At 45.6% G+C, this 13,756-nt stretch overlaps 1 protein-coding gene across 1 annotated transcript in view; it reads right to left on the bottom strand.

Annotated features, from left to right (window-relative positions):
* The window catches only part of IQGAP1 (IQ motif containing GTPase activating protein 1), a 408,002-nt gene that overhangs the window by 4,008 nt on the left and 390,238 nt on the right, over window positions 1-13,756 (bottom strand). Inside the window, exons 34-37 of the mRNA XM_063925920.1 lie at window positions 11,984-12,196; window positions 9,724-9,890; window positions 2,808-2,930; window positions 846-954 (exon numbers count right to left, since the gene is read on the bottom strand). Of these exons, the coding sequence (XP_063781990.1) occupies window positions 846-954; window positions 2,808-2,930; window positions 9,724-9,890; window positions 11,984-12,196 (612 nt within the window). The remainder of the gene's footprint in view (window positions 1-845; window positions 955-2,807; window positions 2,931-9,723; window positions 9,891-11,983; window positions 12,197-13,756) is intronic.

The following is a 13,756-nucleotide window of genomic DNA, read 5'->3' as shown; positions in this document are numbered from 1 at the left end:
ATGGGCAACTTCTCCACTGGCTCACTTGTCCGCTCTTACCACTGATTAGTAAATTTCCCCCTAAGTAGCAGATGTGCCGCAGTACTCATTTGGAAGAGCAGCGGTCACACTTGGATCCCGCTGTGAACCACACAGGTGCTGCTGTACATGTAGGTGCCCCCGCAGGGTTTGGAGCCCGGAGGCAGACACCTACATTGCCTTTGGGAGTTACACCCCCTTATGGGTGTACTTATGGACTAAGTAATATTAAATGACAAGTACTGATGGAGCCACGCTAGTCGTGGCTCCGTCTGTGCCTAGGCGCGCCTAGGACTCGGTGTTTCCGACTGGGCGCGCGTGCCTGTGAAGGAGATGAGCCCCATTTTCTTGAATGGTGACCGTCTCCGTCCACGCGTCCGGACAGAGACACTCACGCCCGGACAGAGATGCTCTGAATGGGAGCGTCTCTGTGCACTCTCGGCATGACTAGGCGGACAGATCGCCTAGTCACGCCGGGAGTGCACACCTGCGATTAGGCAGGCAAAGACAAGCGTGGCTCCATCTGTAGTCCCACATATATGTACTACTAACAACAACATTTACTGATACACATCTGAAACCTCTTTTACCTTGAGAGAACATCAGATATTTAAAAAGTAGTGGAGAGCAAGCTATATTCTTACTGAATGGTCCTTAAATTGGTTTTGAAACAGGAAGTTTGCAGTGTGCAGGAGAAAACTTTATATAAAATGTATAGATAATAAGACTATATATACATATATACACAAGCACATATAGAAATTTCTTGCAATTATCAGTTCACATGCAGATAATGTTATCAAAGTCACATAAAACTCACAGCTTACCTGGTAATGCAGCATATAGGTTTCCATCTGAACGCCCATAAACTTTGCTTTCACTTCAAAATCCCCAACTTCCTCCGTGGGGGCAATTTCAAAGATCACGTTCTTAAACCTGCACAAATAAGAGGTAAAAAATGAGTGTAGTTGGTAGATAAGGGGTTAATAAAGAATTACTGTACAAGCACCCACAGCTTCAAAACTGCAATGAGACATCTGCACCTAACTTAGAATGCTGGAAACGCCCTTTCTTGTAGACTGATATCTGCTCTGATGACATTACAAACACCTAAATCTTAATATGACAGACGGAATGTAGACATTTTACAACTGCAGGTGAGTCTCTCGGTGTATATGGTATGCGTGCGTAAATAGTGATATTTAATTGCACCTTTAAGAACATTTTGTGCGTTTTATCAGATGTTTATTTAATATAGTATAAGTTAACCAGCGATCACAGTGAATATTGAAGTAATGCTGCCAACATAAAATAAGTGACAAGTGCAGATGCTTCAGTAGTTACGCAATCCAAAGAGGAAAGGGGCTGTGGGCTAACAGGGAAGGGTGTTGCTCAATGGAATGAGTAAAAATTGGGCAATCTTCATGTAGCATGGACAGCTGGTAGACAGTAGGTGCCACACAGCGCAGAAATGCTAGTCACCTAAATAAGCGGAAGAAATATCATCACAGGAAAAGGAGTGGTTATGAAATGAATATACTGCATGTATTTAGCTACTTGTAGAAATAAATCATTATGCACAGACAAAATTTCAGCACATAGATGGAACACTTTCAAATTTTGTCCATAGATTGGGACAATCCATTTTTAGGTTCCAGGCTTAAATTGTGTCCACGTGCACTATTACCATGTAAAGAAACAGAAACTGGATTTTACTCTCCCTTTGTATCACATAACTGCTTATATGCAGTAAGGGGCGGATTCAATTAGGCGCAGGGACTGATGAAATGGCTACTACCATTTAGCCACAAGTTGTAACATTCATAAACCTATCTGTAACAGTTTTAGGACATTTGCGAATTTTAGAAAATAGGTGTTAGAATGTCTTGGTACAGAGGTGTTGGTACAATTTGGTCATGTTTTTTAAAGAAATGTAAGTATGTTCTAAAGATCTCCAAACATGACAATTACCCCTACGCTGCCGAACCTATTATGTTACTTCTGGGCTGGTCACATTCCATCAATATTAGTAATATACCTACCCACATTACACCTTGTTTTTATTTCCCCAGATGACTTTACTGGACATTTACCAATGTCCGTTTCTTAAAAATAAGATTAGTTTGCCTTTTTCTCCTCATACAGCTGGATCAATCCACCAAAACTGGCCAAAAAGTTTTTTGTTTTGTTTTTTTACAGAAATTGGAAGAAATGAACTAAAAGCATTTTTTTTTTACCACCACCAAGAAATACTTTGTGGTCCTTGCTTCAAAATGATACCACTTTTCCAAAACAGAAAGTGACAGATTGTACACCTATATCAGGTTTTAAGAATATCAACATCTTCACTAGAAAATGATCATGCCTTTTTATTTACTTTTTACATGTTTGAATGAAACTAATACATTGTGTGGGAATAATATAGTAGCCAAACAAGACATGCCATTTTGAAAAATAGACAAAAACACCCCTGTGTTTACAGAGGCCAAGATGCTGATGCTCTAAGCCAGGCACGTCCAAACTGCGGCCCTCCAGCTGTTGAGAAACTACACATCCCAGCATGCCCCAACACAGCTTTAGCATTCTCGGACAGCAAAACTGTGTCAGGGCATGCTGGGATATGTAGTTTTACAACAGCTGGAGGGCCACAGTTTGGACATGCCTGCTCTAAGCATTACAGCCCCCCCTCCCCCACACACGCACTTTCTCATCTCTGTTTTTGCTAATGCATTCTATATTACAAGGTGTTGTTGCCTCCCAGCCGCCACTGGCTAGGTAGTGAGACTTACTGGTTCACTTGCAGATCTTCTATCTCCAGTAGCACGCCTTTCTCATGGAGCCGGGCAGCTGAGTATTTCAGAGCAATCTTCTTGCTTTTCTTCCCTTTCATCTGTCCTGGTTTCTTGGACACTCTAACAAAGAAAATTCTGGTCAGAGACTGCATATAAGTGAATCTGCACTTTATATGCTATAGCAGTCAGTAAAGAGAAGACTGTGGCTACTAAATAGTGTTCAGAATAAGGAATTATGAAATCTATAATCCCTTTTAAATGTATACCTCAATGTACTGACTCCCAAGTCCCCCAATGAATGCCTGGAGAAATAGTCTTGATATATCATTTTTTTAAGTCATGGGATCACCGGGTGGAAGGGAAGAGGATGGGGAGGGGGGTTGTCAGTTGGGGACATGTGCCCAGGGTGATGGAGGGAGGGAAGATGGCATGGCAGCTAGGATCCCTGGAGTGGACAGGGAGGGAGGGCAGTCACCATATTTTTATCCCCTCTCAGGGGCTGTGCTCTGCAATAATAGGCTTCACGGACCCTGTCTGTCTATGTATGGCCCCAAATCCACCTCAATGACAGCAGCCTCGGTGGGACCTGCCAGACAGGCAGCTGGTTAATCATGTTTCCTGAATGCCATATGGCTGCAATAGGAGAGGAATGGAGGAGATCTCCAACAGATAAGTTAGCGTATAGGTGGCAGTGGTGGAGTATAGATTATTGTAGGCAAGAGTAAGGGGCTTACTGCTTTAACTGAGTTAATTAAGATGAATAGGGTTTTTATGAGACTTAGGGAGGGAATTAGTGGGTAACTGTACATAAGTGGTATTAATTTATTATGTTGGGGCTAATAATGGGATAACGTAGGTAATTATTGTAAATGGGATAACTATATTAATTACATTGAGTGGGTTTTTTAAAATGATGCTAAAGTAGTTAATACTTTGACAAAGGGTTAATTATTGCTAATTGAATGATACTGTAAGGCAATCAAAAATAGTCTCAGTAGTGTATGGTGGTCATACTCCTCTGTATTATATGGTGGTCACTGATGCTTTCTGTTTTAAATGGTAGTCACTGTGATGTTCTCTGCATTATATGGTGGTCACTGTGATGCTGAATGCAATGCTCTATGTATTGTATGGTGGTCACTGATGTTTTCTGCATTATATGGTGGTCATATAGGTAGAGGCTGACTACTATTTAATTAGGAGTAAGGAAGAGGAGTGCCAAGCTGAGTCAATGCCCTGGGCGATAGAAAGCCTAAGTTACTATTTACTCTTATCTATACAGTTAATATTATACTACTTCTGCTCTAACTACCCCATAGGAAGCAAATTGGTTAAATGGCCTACTAATATACAGCCAATGAATAGATTAAAAATCACTGTTGACACTCCTAGTGACTAACACAGGTGCACAGACGGCACGGGCCTGACAAAAATGCTATTGAAACGTTGCCACTAGCCATGCCACCTGTGTTAGTCACTAGATAGATATATATATATATATAGATATATATATATATATATATATAATGTGCCCTTTCTTTTCTTTTTTTTGAGAATTATCCTTTTCCAGTCTTGCTAACGGAAGACTTGCTGAGAAGAGTAGCCAGAATTCCATTCATTTATTTTGGTGCAGGATGACAGATATTTTTGGGAGAGAGATATTATATTTACATTAAACACACGCACACATATATACATAATTGCGTCTGCACTCAACAACAAGGATTAGTCAACAACAGGGTGCTGCAATAAAAATCAATAAAAAATTGATCTAAAATATACAGTCAAAAAAAGTGCACTGTCCAAACGAAAATTCCAAAGACAAAAATTGCACATATATGTGTGTCTTTATATATAGATATATACTGTATCTATTCCCAAAAATGTCTATACACATTAGAGATGAGCGGGTTCGGTTCTCAGAGATCCGAAACCCCCCCCCCCCCACCCCCCAAACTTCACCTATTTTACACGGGTCCGAGGCAGCCTCGGATCTTCCCGCCTTGCTCGGTTAACCCGAACATCATCATCCCGCTGTCGGATTCTCGCGAGATTCGTATTCTATATAAAGAGCCGCGCGTCGCCGCCATTTTCACTCATGCATTGGAGATTGAACGGAGAGGACGTGGCTGCGTTCTCTCCCTGAAAAGCTCCGTATCTGTGCTCAGTGTGCTGCAAATATCTGTGCTCAGTGTGCTGAAAAGATCTACGTTCTCTGCCTGAAAACGCTCCATATCTGTGCTCAGTGTGCTGCAAATATCTGTGATCAGTGTGCTGCATTGTGGGGACCACCAGTATATAATTATAGTAGTACAGTACAGTAGGCCATTGCTGTATCTTGCAGCTCTGTGTCCAGTATACTATCCATATCTGTGCTGCATTTTTGTGAGCAGTATATAGTAGGACAGTGCAGCATTTTGGTGACCAGCAGTATACATATAGTACAGTACAGTAGGCCATTGCTATTGATATATTACTGGCATATAATTCCACACATTAAAAAATGGAGACTAAAAATGTGGAGGGTAAAATAGGGAAAGATCAAGTTCCACTTACACCTCGTGCTGAAGCTGCTGCCACTAGTCATGGCCGAGACGATGAAATGCCATCAACGTCGTCTGCCAAGGCCGATGCCCAATGTCATAGTAGAGAGCATGTAAAATCCAAAAAACTAAAGTTCAGTAAAATGACCCAAAAATCAAAATTAAAAGCGTCTGAGGAGAAGCGTAAACCTGCCAATATGCCATTTACGACACAGAGTGGCAAGGAACGGCTGAGGCCCTGGCCTATGTTCATGGCTAGTGGTTCAGCTTCACATGAGGATGGAAGCACTCATCCTCCCGCTAGAAAAATGAAAAGACTTAAAGCTGGCAAAAGCACAGCAAAGAACTGTGCGTTCTTCTAAATCACAAATCCCCAAGGATAGTCCAATTGTGTCGGTTGCGATGCCTGACCTTCCCAACACTGGACGGGAAGAGGTGGCGCCTTCCATCATTTGCACGCCCCACTGCAAGTGCTGGAAGGAGCACCCCACAGTCCAGTTCCTGATAGTCAAATTGAAGATGTCACTGTTGAAGTACACCAGGATGAGGATATGGGTGTTGCTGGCGCTGAGGAGGAAATTGACAAGGAGGATTCTGATGGTGAGGTGGTTTGTTTAAGTCAGGCACCCGGGAGACACCTGTTGTCCGTGGGATGAATATGGCCATTGACATGCCTGGTCAAATTACAAAAAAAATCACCTCTTCGGTGTGGAATTATTTTAACAGCAATGCGGACAACAGGTGTCAAGCCGTGTGTTGCCTTTGTCAAGCTGTAATAAGTAGGGGTAAGGACGTTAACCACCTAGGAACATTCTCCCTTATACGTCACCTGGAGCGCATTCATCAGAAGTCATTGACAAGTTCAAAAACTTTGGATGACAGCGGAAGCAGTCCACTGACAACTAAATCCCTTGCTCTTGTACCCAAGCTACTGCAAACCACACCACCAACTCCCTCAGTGTCCATTTCCTCCTTAGACAGGAACGCCAATAGTCCTGCAGGCCATGTCACTGGCAAGTCTGACGAGTCCTCTCCTGACTGGGATTCCTCTGATGCATCCTTGAGTGTAACACCTACTGCTGCTGGCACTGCTGTTGTTGCTGTTGGAAGTCGATCGTCATCCCAGAGGGGAAATCGGAAGACCACTTGTACTACTTCCAGTAAGCAATTGACTGTCCAACAGTCCTTTGCGAGGAAGATGAAATATCACAGCAGTCATCCTGCTGCAAAGCGGATAACTCAGGCCTTGGCAGCTGTGTTGGTGTTAAACGTGTGTCCGGTATCCTCCATTCGTTCACAGGGACTTAGAGAATTGCTTGAGGTATTGTGTCCACGGTACCAAATACCATCTAGGTTCCACTTCTCTAGGCAGGCGATACCGAGAATGTACACAGACCTCAGAAAAAGACTCACCAGTGTCCTAAAAAATGCAGTTGTACCCAATGTCCACTTAACCACGGACATGTGGACAAGTGGAGCAGGGCAGACTCAGGACTATATGACTGTGACAGCCCACTGGGTAGATGTATTGCCTCCCACAGCAAGAACAGCAGTGGCGGCACCAGTAGCAGCATCTCGCAAACGCCAACTCGTTCCTAGGCAGGCTACGCTTTGTATCACCGCTTTCCATAAGAGGCACACAGCTGACAACCTCTTACGGAAACTGAGGAACATCATCGTAGACTGGCTTACCCCAATTGGACTCTCCTGGGGATTTGTGACATCGGACAACGCCACCAATATTGTGCGTGCATTACATGTGGGCAAATTCCAGCACGTCCCATGTTTTGCACATACATTAAATTTGGTGGTGCAGAATTTAAAAAAAAAAAAAAAGACAGGGGCGTGCAAGAGATGCTGTCGGTGTCCCGAAGAATTGCGGGCCACTTTCGGCATTCAGCCACCGCGTGCCGAAGACTGGAGCACCAGCAAACACTCCTGAACCTGCCCCGCCATCATCTGAAGCAAGAGGTGGTAACGAGGTGGAATTCAACCCTCTATATGCTTCAGAGGATGGAGGAGCAGCAAAAGGCCATTCAAGCCTATACATCTGCCTACGATATAGGCAAAGGAGGGGGAATGCACCTGACTCAAGCGCAGTGGAGAATGATTTCAACGTTGTGCAAGGTTCTGCAACCCTTTGAACTTGCCACACATGAAGTCAGTTCATACACTGCCAGCCCGAGTCAGGTCATTCCCCTCATCAGGCTTTTGCAGAAGCAGCTGGAGAGTTTGAAGGAGGAGCTAAAACGGAGCGATTCCGCTAGGCATGTGGGACTTGTGGATGGAGCCCTTAATTCACTTAACCAGGATTCACGGGTGGTCAATCTGTTGAAATCAGAGCACTACATTTTGGCCACCGTGCTCGATCCTAGGTTTAAAGCCTACGTTGTATCTCACTTTCCGGCAGATACAAGTCTGCACATGTTCAAAGACCTGCTGGTGAGACACTTGTCAACAGCTCCTCCTTCACATTCTCCCGCAACTGGGGGTGCGAGGAAAAGGCTAAGAATTCCGAGCCCACCCGCAGTCTGGAGCGAGTGCTGACATCTGGTCCGGACTGAAGGACCTGCCAACGATTACTGACATGTCGTCTACTGTCACTGCATATGATTCTGTCACCATTGAAAGAATGGTGGAGGATTATATGAGTGACCGCATCCAAGTAGGCACGTCAGACAGTCCGTACGTATACTGGCAGGAAAAAGAGGCAATTTGGAGGCCCTTGCACAAACTGGCTTTATTTTACCTAAGTTGCCCCCCCTCCAGTGTGTACTCCGAAGAGTGTTTAGTGCAGCCGGTCACCTTGTCAGCGATCGGCGTACGAGGTTACTTCCAGAAAATGTGGTGAAGATGATGTTCATCAAAATGAATTATAATCAATTCCTCCGTGGAGACATTCACCATCAATTGCCTCCAGAAAGTACACAGGGACCTGAGATGGTGGATTCCAGTGGGGACGAATTAATACTCTGTGAGGAGGGGGATGTACACAGTGAAAGGGGTTAGGAATCGGAGGATGATGATGAGGTGGACATCTTGCCTCTGTAGAGCCAATTTGAGCAAGGAGAGATTGATTGCTTCTTTTTTTGGTGGGGGCCCAAACCAACCAGTCATTTCAGCCACAGTCGTGTGGCAGACCCTGTGGCTGAAATTATGGGTTTGTTAAGGTGTGCATGTCCTGTTTATACAACATAAGGGTGGGTGGGAGGGCCCAAGGACAATTCCATCTTGCACCTCTTTTTTTTATTTTTATTTATCTTTGCATCATGTGATGTTTGGGGCCAATTTTTTTAAGTGCCATCCTGTCTGACAATGCAGTGCCACTCCTAGATGGGCCAGGTGTTTGTGCCGCCCACTTGGGTCGCTTAGCTTAGTCATCCAGCGACCTCGGTGCAAATTTTAGGACTAAAAATAATATTGTGAGGTGTGAGGTGTTCAGAATAGACTGGAAATTAGTGGAAATTATGGTTATTGAGGTTAATAATACTATAGGATCAAAATTACCCCCAAATTCTATGATTTAAGCTGTTTTTGAGGGGGTTTTGAAAAAAAACACCCGAATCCAAAACACACCCGAATCCGACAAAAAAATTTTCAGGTAGGTTTTGCCAAAACGCGTCCGAATCCAAAACACGGCCGCGGAACCGAATCCAAAACCTGAAAAATTTCCGGTGCACATCTCTAATATATATGTACACACACATACATATAGAAACACACACAGAGATATTTTATATTTTAACCTACTTTATCACGTTCTGAACAAAAACTCTTAAAACATATGCTCATAAGCATATGAGACTGATACATGTTAATACAATCTGCATCAATTAAAATAAAGTTAGATATTTAAATAATAAACGGTTTATAAAACCATTATTTCATGATCCTCCATACATAAATTTTTATACCCATTTTCCCCAGCAGATATCAAAGCGCACAAGTTATTACAAGGGCAGGTTTGAAAATACAGGCATGGTAAACTTTAATTTAGTACCACCTAATGGCAGAAAGATGAACTGAAGGCAGTATAAAGCAAAAGTCACTGCAGCTGATAAACAAGAAACTTGTGTACTAGCAGAAACCAATGTTTCAGGTCAGGTGCATAAGACCTTCTTTCAAGTACATATGCTGTGGCTTTTGATTTCCATCTATAAAGTTCAATGACACAAATTATATATATATATATATATATATATAAATATATATATATATATATATATATATATATATATATATATAATCCATCTCTGCATCAGGCCCATAGGCTATAAGGTGTAAAACAATGAGTTAAAACATAACCAACCCCCCAACCCCCCCCCCCCCCCGCATTCTTGTTAAATGGCTTAGATAGGCACTCTACTCACTTGCCCTTGCTTGCCAGATTGTCTAGGCAAGTCTTGATGTAGCTTTTGTAGTAGTCCACCTGTTCTTCATAGAACACAGCCTTGGAGTTCAGAGCGGCATGAGTCTGTTGCAGCTTCACCAGCTCCGCCTTTCTTCTCTGCCGATATCGCCTTTGATTACGAATGTCCTTAAGAGGAGAAAAATTATCCGTGAGTTTCCACAAGTTTCACATCACCTAATAAACTTCAACACATTAACTAACCCTGATAAAGATAACACTAATTCCAGACACTGAAATAATAACAAATCTATCCCCACAATGGTGTCCACAATACCTGTCCATTGGTAAAATGACAGGCTGGTCTGAGAGTACACCGGATCACCCATTGGAAAGGAGAGGAATACGACATCATAGATGCTTCTCGCCATATTGAGCAGTGCTTCAGTGCCACTATGCGAGTCTAACTTGGCCAACATGGGAGCTGCTGAACCTAGTCACATTAGCACATCCCATTGGCCATGTAGAACTGAGCGCAGATGAAATGCACTGGACTAACTTAGCCTGACTCGGCCTTGGGATATCTAATGAGGAACATTTTATTACTTGCTTACCCTGACTGAAGGCACTCTATCCTGTGTAGCACAATATAAACTGGATGCACTCTGGGGGTCATTCCGACCTGAACGTAGCTGTGCTAAATTTAGCACAGCTACGATCATCTTCCCTGACATGCGGGGGGGACGCCCAGCACAGGGCTAGTCCGCCCCGCATGTCAGACCAGCCCCCCGCACAAGTGCAAAAGCATCGCACAGTGGAAATGCTTTTGTACTTGTAGAGTAACTCCCAGCCAGCGCAGCTCCTGCGGCTGGCCAGGAGCTACTCGTCGCTGCCCGGCTCGCAGCGGCTGTGTGTGACGTCACGCAGCCGCCTCGGCCCGCCCTCCGCACAGTCCGGCCATGCTTGCGTTGGCCGGTCCGCGCCCACAAAACAGCGGCCCCCTACCGCCCAGCGACCGCCTTTGCCTGTCAATCAGGCAGAGGTGATCGCTAGGCAACGACAGCCGTCGGCTGTCAGCCATGCGCCGGTGCACGCATGCGCAGTTCTGACCTGAACGCTGCGCTGTGAAGAACTGCAGCGAGCGTTCAGGTCAGAATGACCCCCTCTGTCCTGTGAAGCACAATATGAACTGGAGGCACTCTGTCCTGTGAAGCACAATATGAACTGGAGGCACTCTGTCCTGTGAAGCACAATATGAACTGGAGGCACTCTGTCCTGTGAAGCACAATATGAACTGGAGGCACTCTGTCCTGTGAAGCACAATATGAACTGGAGGCACTCTGTCCTGTGAAGCACAATATGAACTGGAGGCACTCTGTCCTGTGAAGCACAATATGAACTGGAGGCACTCTGTCCTGTGAAGCACAATATGAACTGGAGGCACTTCATTCTAAATAGCATACTAGGAACTGTGGTCATTTTTGTTTGGCATAATATGAACTGTTGGCATTACTATTAGGGTAATGTGGAGATTACCGTTTGGCATAAAATGTAACGTGGGCCTTACAGTTTGGCATAATATGAACTGGGACCACCAATTACTACTTCTATGCAGGAAATGATGGGGTACAAACAGCTTCCCAAAATATGCATTAACTTTTAACAAGAGACATACTATAGCATGATAAATGTCCATGTGGTGTTACCCTATAGGGATCAAACTCAACCACAACTAATCTTAAGTAATTACATTGGGATGTAGTTATATGACCGGTGGTCTTCCGTTACATCTATACACCTTGCTTTTTGCTGTGCTCACCACACTGCGGGCACAGTCGCTTGCTGCGCCTGCCACAGGTTATATTCTTCCTTTATGGGTGTTGTGGACACCCACAGAGGGAGAATCACCTACCTTGGCGGTATTCCAGCGTTGGCATTTTACCACTAGTCTGGATTCCGTCGCCGGCATTGTGGCTGGGATCCCGACTAGTGGTATTTTAACCACTTCCATGTGAGAGTAATGTGTTCATGGGGTGGAAGTGACGCCTTTTATACAGTGTCTGCATCATCTATTACCTGCCTCATTTACAGAGTATGCCAACAAAGAAGAGGGCAACGAATGTATACAAAGCACTTATCAAGTAAATAACAGACAATCAAGATCCAAGAAGGTTTTAAAAATGTAACAGGCAACAAGTGCATTGTGAGCAAATCACCTAATAAACACTTTTCCAGTAAGAGTTACCAGTTCTCAATGACAAGAAGAGGTAGCCATTTTTTACCTTGGCGATATCATTAATGAGGTCCTGGTACCGGCTCTCTGGATTCACCATTCCAAGCTCTGCCAGTTTCTTCAGCCCAGCTTGAATCTTCTCTTTCTTCTCTTGAAGAGTTAGATTATTGTCTTGCCGCAAAGATGTGGCCTTTTTCATTTTGTCCGGTGTCTTGGCATCTCTAATTGCCCGTCTCTGCATGGCCCTCTGATGATCGGATTCCTGGAAAATGATATACAGGGCAAAAAATAAAGATTAGCTTAGTATGGGGCAGTACGGATGGTGTAATGCAGGGGTGGCCAGACTTTTGGAGTCGGTGATCTACTGTGAAAGCTAAAAAGCTTTTGTGATCTACCTAGGAGGAATAATAGCGCGCGCCGCAGGCGCGCGCGCGCAAAAAAAGGGGCGTGGCATAACAAAAAGTGGGCGTGCTATAACTAAAAATGGGCGTGGTATAACAAAAAAAAAGGGACGTAGCCTTGCTGCGCAGAGTGTAATGACTACCTCACGCAAAATAACACATTGGCCCCCACAGGTAAAAACCTCAAACACATATGCCCCCAGTGCCAGATACACATGCCCCCACAGTGCCAGATATGCCCCCACAGTGCCAGATACACATGCCCCCACAGTGCCATGTGCCCACAGTGCCAGATATGCCCCCACAGTGCCATGTGCCCGCAGAGCCAGATATGCCCAGTGCCACATATGACCCCACAGTGCCAGATATGCCCCCACACTGCCAGATACAGATATGCCCCCACAGTGCCATGTGCCCACAGAGCCAGATATGCCCAGTGCCACATATGACCCCACAGTGCCAGATACAGATATGCCCCCACAGCGCCAGATTACAGATATGCCCCCACAGTGCCAGATATGCCCCCACAGTGCCATGTGCCCGCAGTGCCAGATATTCCCCCAGTGCCACACATGACCCCACAGTGCCAGACATGCCCCCACAGTGTCATGTGCCCGCAGAGACAGATATGCCCCCAGTGCCACACACGACCCCACAGTGCCAGACATGCCCCCACAGTGCCAGATATGCCCCCAGTGCCAGATATGCCCCCACAGTGCCATGTGCCCGCAGAGCCAGATATTCCCCCAGTGCCACACATGACCCCACAGTGCCAGACATGCCCCCACAGTACCAGATATGCCCCCACAGTGCCATGTGCCCGCAGAGCCAGATATGCCCCCAGTGCCACACATGACCCCACAGTGCCAGACATGCCCCACAGTGCCAGATATGCCCCCAGTGCCAGATATGCCCCCACAGTGCCATGTGCCCGCAGAGCCAGATATTCCCCCAGTGCCACACATGACCCCACAGTGCCAGACATGCCCCCACAGTGCCATGTGCCCGCAGAGCCAGATATGCCCCCAGTGCCACACATGACCCCACAGTGCCAGACATGCCCCACAGTGCCAGATATGCCCCCAGTGCCAGATATGCCCCCACAGTGCCATGTGCCCGCAGAGCCAGATATTCCCCCAGTGCCACACATGACCCCACAGTGCCAGACATGCCCCCACAGTGCCATGTGCCCGCAGAGCCAGATATGCCCCCAGTGCCACACATGACCCCACAGTGCCAGACATGCCCCACAGTGCCAGATATGCCCCCAGTGCCATATATGCCCCCACAGTGCCATGTGCCCGCAGAGCCAGATATTCCCCCAGTGCCACACATGACCCCACAGTGCCACACATGCCCCCACAGTGCCATGTGCCCGCAGAGCCGGATATGCCCCCAGTGCCAAACATGACCCCACAGTG

This window comes from Pseudophryne corroboree, chromosome 6 (genome assembly GCF_028390025.1).
Source record: "Pseudophryne corroboree isolate aPseCor3 chromosome 6, aPseCor3.hap2, whole genome shotgun sequence".
In the NCBI taxonomy this organism is placed as follows: domain Eukaryota; kingdom Metazoa; phylum Chordata; class Amphibia; order Anura; family Myobatrachidae; genus Pseudophryne; species Pseudophryne corroboree.
This window is presented reverse-complemented; position numbering and strand designations above follow the sequence as displayed.